The sequence below is a fragment of the Lampris incognitus genome, chromosome 3 (genome assembly GCF_029633865.1).
Source record: "Lampris incognitus isolate fLamInc1 chromosome 3, fLamInc1.hap2, whole genome shotgun sequence".
NCBI classification, from domain to species: domain Eukaryota; kingdom Metazoa; phylum Chordata; class Actinopteri; order Lampriformes; family Lampridae; genus Lampris; species Lampris incognitus.
Genome location: NC_079213.1, coordinates 25,078,856 through 25,098,988, shown reverse-complemented (window position 1 = coordinate 25,098,988; position 20,133 = coordinate 25,078,856). Strand labels below are relative to the sequence as shown.

Below are 20,133 nucleotides of genomic sequence, written 5' to 3'. Positions count from 1 at the left end.
GCCTCCCATTTCTTACTCCCCATGTCTCCCCTTTCCTAAACCTCACCCACCTTGCTCTCTCCTCCTTTTGTTCCTCCATCTCCGTCTCTTCGCTTAACTCCGCTTTGTCAACCTTGCCCCCCATTCACCCATACATACACACCTCAGTCCTCTTCTTTCCTGCCCTCTTGACTGTGGACCCTTGTATCCCCCCACCCCGTCTTCCTCCTCCTCCGTTTGTCGCCGGCCCTTGCTCTGTTAATCCCAGAGGGTTTTGTTTATTTGTGTTGGAGTTGCTTTTACAGCTTGTGAGTGACCCCACCTATTTTCACGCCATTCATTTGAACAGCAGGGTTGCTTTGCAGCTACTCCATCCATTATCATACCATTAGCATAATATTTGCATGTGTGCATTAGGGTGTTGATGGGGAGAGAAAATAACAGTTTTACAGGGTTTTTTCCCTTCCCTTTAAAAAGAAAATCCAAAAAAATCATGGCATGGCGTTCAAGCGCCCAAGGGTATTGATGTTTCTTTATCTCGTTTTGAAACTGACGTTCAGCCAGAAACTTAAAGTTTCTGCTCCAAGTTATGCTGTTGTGTTGCCATCACAACGCTCTTCCATGTCCACTGTTCATTCTTTGTCATTCACCTGGACACAACCAGAGTCCCCTATGGACCTCCTACACGTATCACACACTTCATTATTGCTAATCACAGCCACTCACACACCACTTGATCAATACACAATGTACAGAAAGAGAAAGGAAAAAAGCATGTAAGACTGCATACTATGATGAAACTATGGTTTATCCAAAGATGGTGCTCAATTCTGATCAATGCTCTACATATTCACCCATACCAGAGACGGAGGGAGGATGGCATGATGACAGAGGGACTCTGCGTGTATGGATTTGGAGAAAGACTGTCACATACAAATGAAATGAAACAAAATGTTTGTCTTTCTATAGTACTTTAATGACAATGACCTCATCACTTTATCCTATGGCCAAGGCTGGATTAGTACCCCCAGGGACCCCTGGGCACTGAAGATCAGCCCCCCCCACACACATACACACACACACACACACACACACACACACACACACACACACACACACACACACACACACACGCCCGCCCACCCCACGTCCACCCCATGCCCCAGCCATTAAACTCCACCTTAATTATTTTGAGCTTCCAGTCAAGCTGGCATGTCAAATCCACCAGACCATAATGACACACCTGCTGGTCAAAGGCTGAATAACCAGTCCAGCTGAGCAGGCATGCCTATACAGTTCAATAGACCAAGTACTGCCGTTTCACTCACAAATCACAAGACAAGGAAACAATGGGTTAAATCATCCCAAGGCAGTGTATGACTCTAGACTATAGCAGTATTTGTGTTCATGGAAAACCACCCAAGCAGACGACACACCAGTTATTACTGATACACAGTAATACGACTGACTGGGAACAGGCTTACAACAATGCCACCCTAAGGTGATCACACAGCACAGCTGTGTGAGCTAGGCAACTTCACACAGAACTGCAAAACCAACACATCATGAACCTAACAAACTGACTCCAATACGATATAGTGGCATCACGCCACAGTGATGCAATACACACGTTACACACAGCATATAAAATAAACTCACCCACAAAATACAGTGGCTTGCAAAAGTATTCATACCCCTTGAACTTTTCCACATTTTGTCAGGTTACGACCACAAACATAAATATATTTTATTGGAATTTTATGCGAAAGACCAACACAAAGTGGCACACAACTGTGAAGTACAAAGAAAATTACAAATGATTTAAAAAAAAAATACAAATTAAAAACGGAAAAGTGCGGTGTGCAAAAGTATTCAGCCCCCTTTTCCCTGAGTGCAACCAATTGCCTTCAGAAGTCGCCTGATGATTGCTGAATGATCGAATGTTGACCTAATGACTAAATAGAGTCAACCTGTGTGTAATCTAATCTCAGTACAAATACAGCTGTTCTGTGACGGCCTCAGAGGTTTGTTAGGAGAATATTGGGGAGCAAACAGCATCATGAAGTCCAAGGAACACAACAGACAGGTCAGGGATAAAGTTGTGGAGAAGTTTAAAGCAGGGTTAGGCTATAAAAAGATTTCCCAAGCGTGGAACATCTCATGGAGCACTGTTCAATCCATCATCCGGAAATGGAAAGAGTATGGCACAACTGCAAACCTACCAAGACACGGCCGTCCACCTAAACTTACAGGCCGAACAAGGAGAGCACTGATCAGACATGCAGCCAAGAGGCCCATGGTGACTCTGGACGAACTGCAGAGATCCACAGCTCAGGTGGGGGAATCTGTCCACAGCACAACTATTGGTCGTGCACTGCACAAATCTGGCCTTTATGGAAGAGTGGCAAGAAGAAAGACATTGTTAAAAGAAAACCATAAGAAGTCCTGTTTGCAGTTTGCCAGAAGCCATGTGGGGGACACAGCAAACATGTGGAAGAAGGTGTTCTGGTCAGATGAGACCAAAATTTAACTTTTTGGCCTAAATGCAAAACGCTATGTGTGGCGGAAAACTAACACTGCACATCACTCTGAACACACCATCATCCCCACTGTCAAACATGGTGGAGGCAGCATCATGCTATGGGGGTGCTTCTCTTCAGCAGGAACAGGGAAGATGGTGAGAGTTGATGGGAAGATGGATGGAGCCAAATACAGGGCAATCTTGGAAGAAAACCTGTTGGAGTCTGCAAAAGACTTGAGACTGGGGCGGAGGTTCACCTTCCAGCAGGACAACGACCCTAAACATAAAGCCAGGGCTACAATGGAGTGGTTTAAAACAAAACATATTCATGTGTTAGAATGGCCCAGTCAAAGTCCAGACCTAAATCCAATTGAGAATCTGTGGCGACATCTGAAAACTGCCGTTCACAAACGCTCTCCATCTAATCTGACTGAGCTTGAGCTGTTTTGAAAAGAAGAATGGGCAAAAATTTCAGTCTCTAGATGTGCAAAGCTAGTACATACCCCAAAAGACTTGCAGCTGTAGTTGCGGCAAAAGGCGGTTCCACAAAGTATTGACTCAAGGGGGCTGAATACTTTTGCACACCGCACTTTTCAGTTTTTTATTTGTAAATTTTTTTTAAAATCATGTATAATTTTCTTTATACTTCACAATTGCTTGCCACTTTCTGTTGGTCTTTCACATAAAATTCCAATAAAATAGATTTATGTTTGTGGTCGAAACGTGACAAAATGTGGAAAAGTTCAAGGGGTATGAATACTTTTGCAAGCCACTGTATACGGCAACGCACAATCACAACAGATAACACTGCTCAATGCACAGACAACATAATCAAATGGTTCTTACCTTCAGAAGTTCTTCTTTCTTGACCTTTTCTCTGCAAACTCTGTGATCAAATCCTCAAAATCCAATGTTGTTCTACCCCTAGCAGAGGCAGTGTGTCGCTGCTGGAGCTAAAGACTTCCGGGCTAACGCTTTCGTTGCTAGCTAGCTGAGGCTGTGCGTTGCTGCAGCCGATGGTAGACGCTTCCAGGCTATCGTTACTAACTCGCTAGCTCGACATCCTCTTCTTCACTTTGTTTAGCTTTTTTTGAAAAAGAAAAAAAAACTACTTTTTAGAGGCTGCTTCTTTCACTTCCTTTTCCTTCTTTTGGTTAACCCCGCTGGGCTTTTGGTTCACGCCGTCCATTTTCTGCTGCTTGCCCCCCCCGCACAAGTGATACGACCCAACTGATAGCGTCAAGATGGCGGACCGGGTACAACGTAAGCCACCTGCTCTCTATGCCCGCCCACCTTGACCGTTAGCCAATCTATACAGCGTATTGCCGCTTACTCACCAGTCACCGCTTGCCCAGCCATCTCGCCAATATAACAACCAGTCGTGAGACTTCATTTTCTTGGAAACAACTTTTATTTCATTCTGATTGGATAATTATCAAGAGAATGGGTTAAGCTTTGTGTCATATGTCGGTGGAGCCCAACGTTAAAAACAAAAACATATACTTTTTTTTCTCCCATCGTGGAGGGCCCCTTTACGCTTAGGGGCCCCTGGGCATATGCCCAGTTGCCCATATGGTAGATCCGGTGTAGCCTATGGGGGGGCAGTAATCCCACCATCCACAAGTACTACAGCTCTCACAGCATTAAAAAAGACCGAGTAATTTTGTAGCAGATATGTCCTGGTCGCTGCACTAGCGCCTCTTCTGGTCGGGGCGGGGGGGGGGGCTGGGGGGAATAGCATGATCTTCCTATGCGCTATGTCCCCCTGGCGAAACTCCTCACTGTCAGGTGAAAAGCAGCAGCTGGTGACTCTACATGTATCGGAGGAAGCATGTGGTAGTCTGCAGCCCTCCCCGCATTGGCAGAGGGGGTGGAACAGGGACTGTTTGGAAGAGTGGGGTAACTGGCCAAGTACAATCGGGGGAGGGGGAGGGGGAGTGACCCTCTTACAGTATTGTTACACTTTAATATGCTCATGAACAGATGCACAAAGCACAGATACTTGAGTTCATGCCCTGATCTCAGAGTGCACTTACTTTATACCTTGCACCCCAAGCATGCTTATTGTCATGGTCACAATGGTATGTACCCAGAGTTTCTCCCTAATCCCGTCTGGAGGAAGTAGCTCATATTTACTGCTGGCCTGTCATCCTAATGGATAACAGAACTTGCTCAAAGAGTTCATAGGTCAGTTCTCCTCTCTTCCTTATCATCCAGCTCGTAATCCTCCAAGGCTGCTCCTTCAGACCTTGTTACACTCGAATGAGCTTCTCATACATTCCTCCGCTATCAGCTAAAAGTTAACAATAGGCTTTTATTAGTTCACACGGTGAAGACACTTTATAAAACTACCTTTTTTCTATCGAAGCCATAGAGACTAAAATTAAACATAGTATAGATCTTACATGGTCAAAGATTAAAAGTAAGCAAACACCATATGTGATTATATGGCAGACCAATTGCCCTCACAGTGTTCTACTCTGTGTCCTACTCCGTGCCCTACTCTGTGTCCTACTCTGTGTCCTACTCTGTGCCTTACTCTGTGTCCTACTACTCTGTGACCTACTCTGTGTCCTACTACTCTATGTCCTACTCTGCGTCCTACTCTCTGTCCTTCTCTGTTCCCTACTCGGCGTTCTACTCTGTTTTACTCTGTGTCCTACTCTGCACCCTACTCTGCATCCTACTCTGTGCCCAACTATGTGTCCTACTCATGTCCTACTCTGCATCCTACTCTGTGCCCAACTATGTGCCCTACTCTGATATTAGTGTCGTGGCTGCACATCATGCTGCTTTAGTAGCGTGTTGTATAAACTCCAAATGAAGAAAGAAACGACTCAACAGATCTCGAAAAAACGTTACTGCAAATACAGCAAATTATATTATGAGACTTGCCCAGATTTACTATAGTATCGTACTGCAAGGTGTTTCTATATTACATTATGATTATACATATAAAGTATGAGCACAATATTCATTCAGTAAGTCAGAAAGGGGATTACTTGTCAGTTATTGCAGTGTAAGTGTCCTCTTTTAAGGCTCAAATGAAATGCAGTTTCTTTCTATATGTACACTGTCTCTATATGTATGTATGTATGTATAAATGTATGTATGTATGTATCGAGACATGCCATTTTAGAAAAGGTCTATACAGACATACTGACAGTATTTTAAAAAATATTCTATATTGATCCTAATTATACTTTATAATTCTCTACCGCTGGTTTTTTAACCCTTACATGGCACACGGCTGCGTTTCCAGTAAAATCTGCAGGGTTTTGATAAATTATACGCGTGATACTCTGATTACTTATGGTTGAATTTAAAAAAAATTTTTGATGGCGGGACTGAGGAGAAGACACTCTCTTCAACAATGAGGTGTGTTAAACATGTGTTGTGGTCTGGTGTGTGTGGTATAGTTTCACAGCTAATGTAACCCTGATATACAAGCACTTATATTTCTGTGGGCCTGTTGGCTTTGGCTTGGCTCAATTTCTTTTTGATCCGCGTGTGTGTGTGTGTGTGTGTGTGTGTGTGTGTGTGTGTGTGTGTGTGTGTGTGTGTGTGTGTGTGTGTGTGTGTGTGTGTGTGTGTGTGTGTGTGTATCAACCAGTATGTTGAAATGTGTAGTTACACAGTCTAAATGTAGTTATAATATCTAGCAGGCCTGTTGGCCCAGGCTGCTCTCTTGCACTCAGCTCTCTTGCAGTTTCTCTCTCTCTTTCTCTCTCTCTCTCTCTCTCTCTCTCTCTCTCTCTCTCTCTCTCTCTCTCTGTCTCTAATCCCTCCTCCTCATGAATACATTAACGCTGGAGCCTTAAACTCAGCTTAGCTGGCGGCTCAGCGTCACAGCACATCCTATTACCGACTTTAAATCATTAATGTGACATCGTTTTCACTCAATTTCCAAACACCCACGGTACAGATCTACACATTTCACCGAGCCAGTGAGGAAGGAGGCCCCACTCAGCCACTCGCTCTCCACCACGGGGACACGGACACGGGCGGGCGCCAGAACAACATGCAGCCGTTAACATGCACACACTGATAGAAATGCGTCTGCACAGGTACAGGTGTGCTGCATACGCTGTTATCTCGCTCTCGCTCTCGCGCTCTCACCCACACACACTTGCGCGCACACATGCACACACACGCTTGTGCGTGCGCACACACACACACGTGTGCGGACATGCACACAATTGCGCGTGCACACACAAACACACGTATGCGCACGCGCGCAGTGTTTGCTCACGTAATAATTTTCTTGGTGTGAACTGAAGCACATATGATCAAGTTTTTATTACAGTTTGCGCTTTTTGTTATCGTCTCTGATATGGAAAAATAATCTAAATTCGTTTTCATTTTCTTGGAAATTTGCTCAGAAAAACGCGAATAAAACACTGAAATGTAAATATGGACCCTTTCCTGCTGCAATGCTCCTTTCTTTGTCTCAACACTGCGAATGGAAACACACACCGGAATGGATAATGGGGGTATAAACTGAGCTGACTCCTCAGCACACCGAAGGACGTGTGTGTGTGTGTGTGTGTGTTGGTACTTTATGTGTGTGTGTGCGTGTGTGTGTGTGTTGGAACGTGCACGCTTGTGTGTTTGTGTTTTACTCTGTGGCTATAGACCCATTTCGGTTTCCTCCAGCAGTTTCATGTACTGCTGACAATAAAGGAGGAGAAGAAAAAAAATCTCAATCCCCTTTCTGCTCTTCAACTATTCACACATAAACCTTCTCTCAGGTTTTTACCTCCAGGGAGGCTCTGAAAGATTCACAACGCCCTGAGAACAACCGAGTCCTTTACTTACCGGAGGAGTCGCTGATCTGCCCCCGTGCACCGCGCCTGCTCGCTGCATCACGAGGCTTTCTGCTGGAGGTATGGTAATTAGCCAAGCACCTAAACTCTTCTGCTGGGAGTGTTGTGGAGGGATTTGCTGCGTGCGGAGCGCCGGGCCGGGCGGGGCCGGGCCGGGAGACGGGCGGGGGGGGGGCTGCGGGAACATATGGACGCAGATGGGGACGCAGCGCCTCATAATGCGGCCTGCTGAGTGGGAATACGTGTTTTTTTAACCCGTTGAAAGTGGAAGCGCCGCCATCCAAAACATCCTCACCTAAGCATCAATTATACACACACACACCCCCTTAAACTGGCGGTGACCACACAGCCGCCATCCTGCCTGCCTGTCTGCCTGTCTGCCCGCGGTGTGTTCGGGACTCCAGCTGCACACAGTGAAAGGTGCCAGTCGTTCGTCTTTCCTCTTTTTAAATGAAGATAAAAAAACAAGCAAAAAAAAACAAACCTCACGTGCACTTCTGCATACATAACCAGGATGCAAGGACATGCACACATCCCAACACTAGTCTTCCCCCTCCCTCTCTCTCTCTCTCTCTCTCTCTCTCTCTCTCTCTCTCTCTCTCTCTCTCTCTCTCTCTCTCTCTCTCTCTCTCTCTCTCTCTCTCTCTCTCTCTCTCTCTCACACACACACACACACACACACACGCACACACACACACACACACACACACACACACACACACACACACACACACACACACACACACACACACACACACACACACACACACACATCACCCTGTACTCGTGGGGACCCCTCATTGACTACATTAATTCTCTAGCCCTTAACCCTAACCTTAACCATCACAACTACATGCCTAACCTTGACCCTTACCCTGACCTTAACCTTAACCTAATCCTAATCCTAATCTTAACCTTAACCCTGAACCCAAGTCCTCCCCTAAAATAGACACTTGAAAAAGTGAGGACCGGCCAGAATTTCCTCACTCAAATTGGTCATCACAAACATAGCTGAACAAGTACAACACACACACACACACGTACGCATGCACGCACACACACTTCCTGCATGCACTTAAAACTACACTCATTAACATAGATACACACACTTCCTGTCTGCACTTAAAACTACACACATTAACATCGCTACACACACACATACACTTCCTGCATGCACTTAAAACTACAGACATTAACATGGATACACACACACGTACACACACACACACACACACACACACACACACACACACACACACACACACACACACACACACACACTTCCTGGATAAACACAGAGACACACTTCCTGCATGCACTTAAAACTACACTCATTAACATAGATACACACACACACACACACACACTTCCTGCATGCACTTAAAACTACACTCATTAACATGGAGACACACACACACACACACACACACTTCCTGCATGCACTTAAAACTACACTCATTAACATAGATACACACACACACACACACACACTTCCTGCATGCACTTAAAACTACACTCATTAACGTGAATACACACACACACACACACACACACATACACACACTTCCTGCATGCACTTAAAACTACACACACACGAGCGCGCACCATGAGTCTTGTGTTTAATTGGGTTATCAGGTGACAAACTGGCCGTGATTCACATGCACACTTCCCAGCTGGCCGTCTGGTCGGAGGGCCAAGAAGGTGGACTGCACATAATGAACATGTTGTTGTACGGAGATGACAGACTCGCCTGGCAGTAGCGCCCAGACGAAGACTCCCGTCAGGTCACCAGCGGGATGAAGAGGAAGGAGAATATCAAGCAAACCTTAAACTCCTGCATTTTCACGAGCATCCTTTTGACTGTGTTTGTCTCTAGCTACTTAGCTTAGCTTTACTTTTGGATTTCCCCCTTTTTCTCCCCAATTGTCCTTACCCCCACTCTCCCGAGCCGTCCCGGTCCCTGCTCCACCCCCTCTGCCGATCCGGGGAGGGCTGCAGACTACCACATGCCTCCTCCCATACATGTGGAGTCACCAGCCGCTTCTGTTCACCTGACAGTGAAGAGTTTCCCCAGGGGGACGTAGCGCGTGGGAGGATCACGCTATCCCCCCCGAACAGGCGCCCCCGCTAGTTCAGCCACCAGGACACATACCCACACCTGGCTTCCCACCCACAGACACAGCCAATCGTGTCTGCAGGGACGCCTGACCCAGCCGGGGGTAACACGGAGATTCGAACCGGCGATCCCCGTGTCGGTAGGCAACGAAATAGACCGCCACGCCACGCCACGCGGACGCCCTCAGCTTTACTAATTAGTTCATCAACGCGTCTTTCTTATGCTTTGGTCTCGTTGCCTTTATCTGCAGGCTCATGACGACCTTTCACCTCTGGGTGGTTTTGGCTGTGTGATGACGTCTTTATTTCCATAATGTTAGTTTAGCACAGTTTGTGTGTGTGTGTGTGTGTGTGTGTGTGTGTGTGTGTGTGTGTGTGTGTGTGTGTGTGTGTGTGTGTGTGTGCAGTAAAGAAGTGACCAGGACCAGTGGAAGTTTTACCGAACACATTGCTGTCTTTATTAGAGCCTTGTCTGGCAGTAATACTGAAAAAAAGTGAACTTAGAACAGATGGTGGTGGCAGCCCACGGCTTGTTTTTTTTTTAGTGTTTTTTTTAAATCCTGTTTTTCTTTATTTCTGTGATATTTTTCTTCTTTTTTTTGTGTGAGAGTACTTTCGACTCCTGCTTTTCTGTGGCGTGGATAACATCAATAAAAGAGACAGAGGGAGAGGGGAAAAAAAGAAATATACAACTTATATTACACTGTGTTATGAACAAAATATAAATCTATAACTCTATGTTATATTTACATAATCTTCTTTCTCGATTTTTCAAGTTGTGATGGTAAGATTTTTTTTTCTACTTGTAGTGATTCTTACTTTGTTTTGAGCTCCACTCATGATTTTTTGATTGTCTTATATATTATCATCATCATCATCATCATCATTTTCATTGTCTTGATATGGGGACAGACCATGCCAGCAGGGATGATTGAAGTCTAACCCCCCCCCCTCACAAAAAACAAAAAACAAAATCCCCAAAATGGACTGATCCACATAGTCAGTTTCCCCATTCTCCAGCATAAGGTTGAACCACAGTGTGATAACGGGGCTGGTCTGACAGCACGGTGGGTACGACAAGACTCGCGGGTCCGGTTACAGCGCACGACACGCACGGGGGTGGTGCTTCTGGACGAGGCTCGCGAACGTGTCCGTCTGCGAGCCAGGCTGATTGTAAAGTGTGGCGATCACCATGTGGCAGCGCGCCTGAAGGAGCCTCGTGGCTCGTACGCCATCTCGCGTGGAGCTCAAACAAAGCAAAGGGCTCCTCCTCACGAGGACTTACTGGGATAAGTCAATACATACATACATACATACATACATACATACATACATACATACATACATACATACGTATATGTATATATGTGTATGTATGTATGTATGTATGTATGTATGTATGTATGTATGGCCGTCTCAGGTCCGCAGACGGTGGAACACCCTTGGCGGGACACAGTAAACACTGCTTTTCAGTTAACCCCGAAAACATTATTATGTATCTATAGCACAAAAAACAAAAGGTATATTATATATATATATATATATATATATATATATATGTGTGTGTGTGTGTGTGTGTATGTATATATATATATATACAGGATTTCAAAAACTAGAACACTTCTAACCAATATATCTCACATAAGGATTTAAGAAACATAAAAAGGACAGCATTGGATTGTTTCGTTGTCATGATAATCTCTTCGTTTCAAAAGTGTGTGTGCACGTGTGTGTGCGCTCTCACATGCGTGTACAAATGATGGGTGTGTGTCGTGCGGATGCATGCATGCAGTCATGTCTATGTATGTTAATGTGTGCTGTATGTGTGTGTGCATGTTGGTACTGTGTGTGCATGTTGGTATTGTATGCGTGTGCGCGCACATGTTGGAATATAAGTTTAATTTATTATTATTATTATAGTATGCATGTATGTGCATGCACATGTTGGTACTGTGTGTGTGTATGTTTGTACTGTAATTGTGTGCATGTGTGCATGTTGGTACTGTGTGTGCGCATGTTGGTATAGGTGTGTATATACACATATATACATATATATGTATATACACACATATGTATATATAAATACATGTGTATATATATATGTGTGTATATGTATATATGTGTGTGTACACAAGTGTATATATATATATATATATATATATATATATATATGTGTGTGGGTGTATATGTGTGTGTATATATGTATATATATGTGTGTGTACATATATATGTGTGTGTGTGTATATGTGTGTGTATATATATGTGTGTGTGTGTATATATATATGTGTGTGTGTGTGTGTGTGTGTGTATGTATATATATATGTGTGTGTGTGTGTGTGCATCCCAGCCAACGATGTTCCACGGTGTCTGGATGAGGCGGCCAGCCTGAGAAACCAGAACGGGGCTCTTTGTTCACAGGAAAGAAATTCCGAGTGTGATAAAACCGTTTTCCTTGTCTCAAAAAAAAAAAAAAAGCAAAACTCAAAGAGAAGATACTTCACATTATACATTATAATTACCATGACAAATAAAATAAAATAACAATGATAAAAAATCACGTTCTTCTTTTCTCTGATGGCAGAGTCCGAGTGCTTTTTAGAAATGGGTCTGGACGTAAAAGTGTTAATGAAGTCTCCGTATGAGGCATGTGTGTGTGTCTGTGTCTGTGTGTGTGTGTGTTGGGGTCGTGAGAGGTGCCGTCTTCTGCGAGAACAGTCCAGCTCACTGTCCTCCCTCTGCCACTCCCGCCATCCCAAGGATTAATACATAAAAAAAGGTTGAAACAAGGTAGGAGGACGGGTGTTTAGGTCTACATACAACACTAGCTAAACACAACGCTTCATCGACCCGCAACACCTGCCTGGTCATACAAAACCCAGTAAAGAGAGGAAAATAATAAATTATACTGTACATAACTTACTAAACTTAGGAAACGCTGACCATCCTTATAATTATTGTTAATGATATTATTAGACTAGAGGCATTTTTCCAAGAAATAATAATAAAATACAGTTTTCAAATACAAACAGAAACACTGACTGGCTGACTGCCTCCTCTTCTCCTCCTCCCACCCGCCACCGCACAACAGCTTCTAATGTGAAGCAGGAAACACTTGGGAACTGAATAACAGCTGTCTATCTGTGTGTGAGTATGTGTGTGTGTGTGTGTTGCAACCCCCAATGTGCCAGGAGGGGGAGAGGAGTCATGTACCAACTCCTGTATAGTTTGTATGTGTGTGTGTGTATATGTGTGTGTGTGTGTGTTGCAACCCTCAATGTGCCAAGAGGGGAAGAAGAGTCATGTACCAACTCCTTTTCAGTTTGTATGTACATGTTTGTATGTTCATGTGTGTGTGTGTGTGTGTGTGTGTGTGTGTGTGTGTGTGTGTGTGTGTGTGTACGTGCACCTGGGTGCTTGTGTGAAACAACATGAGGACAGCATTGTAAATTTCCCATCTCTCCATACACATGGATGTCCTTCTGTGAGATTCCCAACCGGGTCTCGTCCCTCTGATCAGGGTGGTGGTGATGGGAGGTGGGTGGGCAGGGGGATGGGGATGGGGTGGGGCCTCCATGCCCACGCCCACTTGACAACTAAAACGGCACGCACGCACGCGCACGTACGCACACACACAATATGACGCTTCAGTCGAAAAACAAGCAGCTGTTCTCATACCGGAGGAGAAGGAGCCACGGAGAGCTAGAGAGAGAACCGGTGGGGGGGGGGGGGAGTTGGACTGAGAGAGACCCGGTGGTGGTGGTGGGGGGCTGGATTGTCTCACAACAGTGTTTTTCTTTCTTTCTTTTCCGTCCTGTCCCTGCTCATGAGAGACTCGTATCCCTCCGCTCCCCACCCCTCGGCAGCCCCTTCGTAGCGGGACGGTCCTCGCGTCAGTCCTGGACCGGATTGTCGTCCCGGCGGGAGCGAATAGAGGGCAGTGAAGAGTCACGAAAACACAGAAGAAGAAGAAGAAGAAGAAGAAGAAGAAGAAGAAGAAGAAGAAGAAGAAGGGAAACCGCTGACAAATACACTGCAAGGTTGAAGAAAAGTTTCGTTTTGTGTCTTTTTTTGTTTTAAAAATAAACATGTCTGACTGTCTTTCTGGTGCTTTACAACGGGGGGTGGTGGTGGTGGTGGTGGTGGTGGGGGGGAGAAACGTCTCTTTTTTCGATTATTATTCAAACTCGTAGCACAAAAAACAACAAATCACATTCACAAGCCACTTATTGGCACCGTGTACCTGAGTGAGAATATTATAGAACCAAGAACGAAAAAGCTGTTTTTTAAAAGTGTCTCTTGATAATAAACAAACAGGTCCGCCATCTTAAAGTGTCGTCTGTTCTCCTTCAACAGGTCCACTGTTCTTTTTTATTTTCATTTCCTCCTTCCAAACTGTTTCCTCCTCTACAAACGGGTCTAAAAGGTTGCTGTTGGAGTATGATATTATTTCTTCGTATTCTATAGCTTACTCATGGCGTTACACGGCAAACCGCCCTGCCTCGGTGTCGTGCCCTCACAGAGCACTTTGTCATACTCAGCAGTAGCACTTGAACAGTACTCAGCAAGCTCTGTTGCTAGCTTGGTCGTGTCCTCCTCTTCCTCCCAGACTCCAGTTTGTGTAACAGTCAGTGTGAGTGACAGGTCCTGTGCTTCAATTGATTGGTCGGATGCCGGTATCAGGGCTGGTGGGAGGGGTTGTTGGCTCTGTTAAAAGAGTCCAGGTTGGCGAGGAGGGGGGGGGGGTCTGTGAAATCTGGATTCAAGGTGATTGGCAAAAGAGCAAGCTGCTTCCTGATTGATGGCTCGGGATTGTGTGGGGTTTCCGGTTGTTCACCAGCTGTGGTTGGCTTAACGTGGGCAACTCTGCGGCCATCTTACTGGTTGATATGGTTCTCGTTATCGCTCGTATAATCGGCCTCTTCGTCCTCGTAGTCGAAGTCGTCGTACGCATCGCCGTTGCTGTCGTCCAGTCTCAGCTCCTCCTCTTTGATGCGTGGCTCCTCGCCCTTCAGGCTGGGCAGGTAGGGGGTTTGGTGAGGGTTGACATTGGGTTCGGGGCTGCTTGACATACTAGAGTGCTCTGAGGGCATCTGTGGCGACGGCAAACCCGCCATGGAGAGGGCACCTGGGTACACCACGCCCGCAGAGGACAAGGGCAACTGACCCTGTTGCCTATGGAGAGAGTGAGAGAGAGAGAGAGAGAGAGAGAGAGAGATTAGGTGACTTGATGAAGAGTTTTGAAGTTATTCCCCCATTCAGGCCAAATGGGGTTTAGCTTTAAGAAAATGGAATTCCTATTGGTCCACTCCTGACCGGAATTATGGGAATTACACACACTTGTACATACTGTTGAAAACATGGTATGGCATATGTATAGCACAAAGAATCATCTTTAAAGAAAAAGAAAAAGACACTTTCAGAAAGGCAGGCATGAGAAGCATTGGATGTATTCGTTATGAGACTTCCTGCAGGAGAGGTCATCCTGTGACCCGGAAGCAGGACCGGCGGGTCAAGTATAAGAATATCTAACACAGAGCAAGTGCTTTTGAAAACACCGAACAAAACCTGAACATTTACTGGTTGGCACCTTTTTTTAAAATGTTTTGTACCCCCTTTTTCTCCCCAGTTGTATCCAGCCAATTACCCCACTCTTCCGAGCCATCCCGGCTGCTGCTCCACCCCCTCTGCCGATCTGGGGAGGGCTGCAGACTACCACATGCCTCCTCCCATACATGTGGAGTCACCAGCCGCTTCTTTTCACCTGACAGTGAGGAGTTTCTCAAGGGGGACGTAGCACATGGGAGGACCCTCCCCAGTTCACTCCCGCCACCCCCCCAAAGACCAGGACACATACCCACAACCGGCTTCCCACCCGTAGACACGGCCAATTATGACTGTAGGGACGCCCGACCAAGCCGGCAGTAACATGAGGATTTGAACCGCTTTCCCCGTGTTGGTAGGCAACAGAATAGACCACCACGGCACCAAGACACCTGAAAACTAGTTTGGGTTTGATACTATACTTTATATTATATTACCAAACAGCTCAATGTATGAACCTCAGCTGGATTTGTAAACATGGTAATTTTGCATATGTGGGTGAATATTGTGATGTATATCAATATCGTGTGAAATCCCCAATGACCTTTTTGACCAGTTTTGAATCAGATATGCAGTGGGCTGAAATCAAAACCTTGCTGTTTTGCCCTCCCTCCAAAAAAAAAAAAAAAAAAGAAATAAAGGAAAAAAAAAGGACAGCAGGGCCTTACCCCACACTGAAATACTGCCTCATCTCCTGGCGGCGGGACCTCATGATGGCCTTATACTCGCCTATACGCAGCTTCTTGCCATCCACCAAGCAGGTGCGCTTGGGTCGCGGCTTGTACTTGTAGTCTGGGTATTTCTCCAGGTGCTGCTTGCTGAGGCGGGCCTGCTCCTCATAGTAGGGCTGCTTTTCCAGGTTGGTCATGGCCTTCCAGCGTGAGCCTGAGTAGAAGGATGGAGAACAGAGAGAGAGAGAGAGGAAGAGTGAGAGAGAGCGAGCGAGAGAGAGAGAGAGCAGGAGAGAGAGGGAGAGAGAGAGAGGGTAAGTGGGGACCATGCTGGCAGAAAGATTGATTACAGTGTCAACGGAAAGAAAAATGGGTGTGTGACAGGTTGCCTAACACTGGCAGACGCACACAGCCGAAAACGTGCCTGTATAAATGTGCAACAACCCAAACGCTCTTGTGTGCATGCACGCACGCACACACTCACATGGACACACACACGCGCACTCTGACTCAAAGACAATTGTGTGTGAGTTTGATTGGGGTTCCCTTTGTTGAACAGATGAGAGAGAGCGAGAGCATGTAAAGAGAGAGAGAGAGAGAGCACGTAGAGAGAGAGAAGGAGCGCACGTAAAGAGAGAGGGAGAGAGAGAGGTTAATGAGAAGATCAGGTACTTATCTAGACTAACGAGGGCTCCACTTAACCTGCTGTCATCTCACCCTTGTTCTCTCACTCATCTTCTCAATCTCAGCTCACTTCATAATATCATGCCCTTCCATACGAGTATGTGTGCGTGTGTGTGTGTGTGTGTGATTGTGTGTTTTATATCTGGTCTGAATTTACACTCAACTACTGTATGTTTAATAGGTAAAAGCTGTCAGCTCTTGGCTAGTCTCTCCCTCTGCCTTCACTCTTTCCGCGCTCTCTGCGATCCTTCTGTTAACAATTGAGAAAGGGAGAGCAAGGGGGGGGGCAGAGAGAGAGAGAGAGAGAGAGAGAGAGAGAGTGAGAGAGAGAGAGGGAGAGAGAGAGAGAGAGCGAGGGGAGGCTTATTAAAACCAGATTTCCCTGTGTTATAAAACGCTTAGGAGCTCTTTAAAATGTCAGGGCCGATCCCGGCGGTCCGGGGGAAATGTCAGGCGGCCGAGCGCTGCTTGTTTAATGCATAATGAATTATATCATCATCGTCACAGCCTCGCGCTCCCCAACCGTTCATTAACACATGCTTCACAATGCCGCCGCCTGTAAGGAGAGCCGCGTCTGTGTGGACGTGTGTGTAAGAAGGAAACGCACGCTCTCCATGCCCCCTCCACCAATTTTTCCTCTTTACGACAAATATTGCGTCTCAGATGCACGCACGCACACAAGGTTGCAAGTACTTGCATATATGCACAAGCGTTCACATCCACACAAGCGGCACTTGCACACACGAAGGGAGGAGGCGGTGCGGACTGATTTCCCTGCACCGGCGTGGGAGAGATGGTTTCTCGCGTGCCGGACGAAAGCAGTTAAACGCAGCGAGGCCGCACCGTCGAGCCCAACCGACTGTGGTTAACACACACTGCGTCTCTTGCTTTCCCCATCCTGCTGTGCAAGGAAGGCACCGAGTGGGCTTGCATTTGTGCATGTGTGTGTGTGTGTGTGCCTTACCGAGGATCTTGCTGATGTTGGAGTTGTGCATGTCGGGGAAGGCCTGGAGGATCTTTCGCCTCTCATCCTTGGCCCACACCATGAAGGCATTCATGGGCCGTTTGATGTGAGGCTCGTTGCTGCCGCGGCCCCGCGCCTCCCGGAACATTCTGGAATCCGACACGCTGGGGGAGCCTGAGACGCCAACCGGGAACAGAGTGGGAGAGAGGGAAACGGGAAGGGGACAAGGAGGAGAAGGAAAGAGATGAGGTGGAAAAGTGAAAATGGTGGTATGATATACAAATACTGCGAGTCCTGTGTGCACGGGAATGTCGGCACGCAGCGTGTTTAAAGTTGCTGCAGTATATTACTGCTAAATGGATAAAAGTACACACCATATATAAGTATTCACTATATATAGTATATACACAATATATAATAATGAAAATAATAATTATATATATATATATAATTAAACAGACATCTATTGGTCTATTGGTGTAACTCAGTGTGTGTGTGTGTGTGTGTGTCTGGTCTGTGTGCACGTGTGTGCTTACCGTCAGAGTCTCCGCTCATGGTGAAGTCCAGCATGGCGTGGCTAAACTTGTCTTCCGCCTGCTGCTTCAGCTGCTGACTCAGACTCTCCAAGGTTGCCTTTTCCTGGACAACACACACACACACACACACACACACACACACACACACACACACACACACACACACACACACACACACACACACACACCAAACAGTAAATAAATGAATGAATGAATGAATGAGCACCCATTGAATCCTAGGAAAGAAAAAAAAAACCCAACAATTCAACTTTTGTCAATCATTCAATCAGTCCGTAATATTCAGATGGGCTCCCACCATCCAGGACTCAGACCAACGTGACCCGCAGCACAAACACCTTGCAGCTTGTTTTCGATGAGGAGAGTGATTACTATTTAGTTGTCGGTCTATGGTAATGTTCGCGTCGGTGTCTGCATGAAAATGTTTTGATAGATGCCTGTTTATGCAAACACAAATCTGTGTGTGTGTGTGTGTGTGTGTGTGTGTGTGTGTGTGTGTGTGTGTGTGTGTGTGTGTGTGTGTGTGTGTGTGCGTGAGCCTGCACTCTTGGCAGCCACCTGCGCGAGTGGAGTGTTGCAGGCTTGTCTCTTGCACAGGCCCCCGGGGGTCGATGCATTAGAGGGAGAGAGAGAGCGAGCGAGTGCGGCGCTGCTGAGAGTGAGGCCACGCTGCACGGCCCCCTGGGTATTTATTACAACCAATAAAAGGCTGATTTACTGAGCATTTACATGTTTAATGCAAGCAGCCGGTGCACTCCGCGCTAGAACCTGCCTGCCGAAACACATGCACTCGTGCACACATACACACACACACACACGCAAACGTGCATGCACACAGACGCCCCACTGCACCGGCTCCAGCGTTTTACAGTTTAATTACACGATTAGCAGCGGCCCCCAAAACACCGTCATCTCCTCCAACAATGTTCCAAAAAGTGTCCCCCTGCATTTATATGTCACCCTGGCAGGCTAGCTGGCTGGGTGGAGGGGGGGGGGCAAGCGCAGTAATGAAATGCATTTTCTCTGTTTTTAGCCAATTGTAAGACGATGCCCCCCCACCCCCGGTTGGAATTTGGAATAAATAACACTAAAGAGAAAGGGGGAGGCGAGGGGATGGAGGAGAGAAAGAGAGCAGACAGAGAAAAACTTCCATCTCTGCGAGCTACTACATGGAGGACCGAGTCGTAACATCTTGTTTTTCAGTATGGGTGAGGAAATATCCCGTCACACCGGTGTGGTGGGATAACTTCACTTGTTTCCAGTACAAGTCCAACCCCTTTCAGATGGTTTGTTCACATTTTCTCGGCACAAGAGAAGTCCGTTTTAAGGTGTCGCAGACTCATGATGAAGACAAGTTGTGGGAAGATTTTGGAGAGAAGAGAAACTGCCATCGGGGGACGAAAGGAAACAACAGCATCATCATCAAAAAAAATAAAAATAGTTAAATTATAGTTAAATTATTATTATCCCCCCCAATTGTACTTGGCCAATTGCCCCACTCTTCCGACCTGTCCTGGTCGCTGCTCCCCCTCTGCCGATCCGGGGAGTGCTACAGACTACCACATGCCTCCTCCGATACATGTGGAGTCGCCAGCCGCTTCTTTTCACCTGACAGTGAGGAGTTTCACCGGGGGGACGTAGAGCGTGGGAGGATCACACTTTTCCCCCCCAGTTCCCCTTCCCTCCCAAACAGGCACCCCGACCGACCAGAGGACCAAAGGTCGCTGCCGCAGACACAGACAATTGTGTCTGTAGGGCCGCCCGAACAAGCCGGAGGTAAAACAGGGATTCAAACTGGCGATCCCCATGTTGGTAGGCAACGGAATAGACCGCCACGCCACCCAGACGCCCCATATTTTGAATGATTATAAATGATATTTTTTGCTGTGTGTGTGCGCGTGTGTGCGCTCCGAGACAGAGAAGAAGAGAGGGAGTCGCGGAGAATGACAGACTGTGTGACATTAAGCCCCGGTACAGTACACGAGTAAAGTGGATTGAATGGCTGACAGTGTGGCCAAGACACAAAGTAGTGACACAACTAATCCTCTGAGTCTCTCAGAGATGACACCATTGTATCTGAGCACAGAGAGCCCCCCCCATCACCCCTTCACTCACACACACACACACACGCACACATCCAAAGCACCCAACAAATCAGCAGTTGGTCCAAGGGGTGCGATATCATGATTCATTTAAACAAACACAGAAACTGAAAATG

The 20,133-nt window shown here is 46.4% G+C and overlaps 1 protein-coding gene across 3 annotated transcripts in view; it reads right to left on the bottom strand.

The window, feature by feature from the left end:
- Positions 1-13,497: 13,497 nt before the first annotated feature.
- sox5 (SRY-box transcription factor 5) overlaps positions 13,498-20,133 on the bottom strand; it is a 113,151-nt gene continuing 106,515 nt past the window's right edge. For 2 of the 3 annotated variants that reach the window (XM_056275821.1, XM_056275823.1), the window contains 4 exons: positions 17,898-18,000; positions 17,362-17,535; positions 15,711-15,927; positions 13,498-14,613 (listed from right to left, as the gene is read on the bottom strand). In XM_056275821.1, the coding sequence (XP_056131796.1) occupies positions 14,316-14,613; positions 15,711-15,927; positions 17,362-17,535; positions 17,898-18,000 (792 nt within the window). In that variant the 3' untranslated portion in view covers positions 13,498-14,315. The remainder of the gene's footprint in view (positions 14,614-15,710; positions 15,928-17,361; positions 17,536-17,897; positions 18,001-20,133) is intronic. The other variant, XM_056275822.1, reaches the window with a different exon arrangement.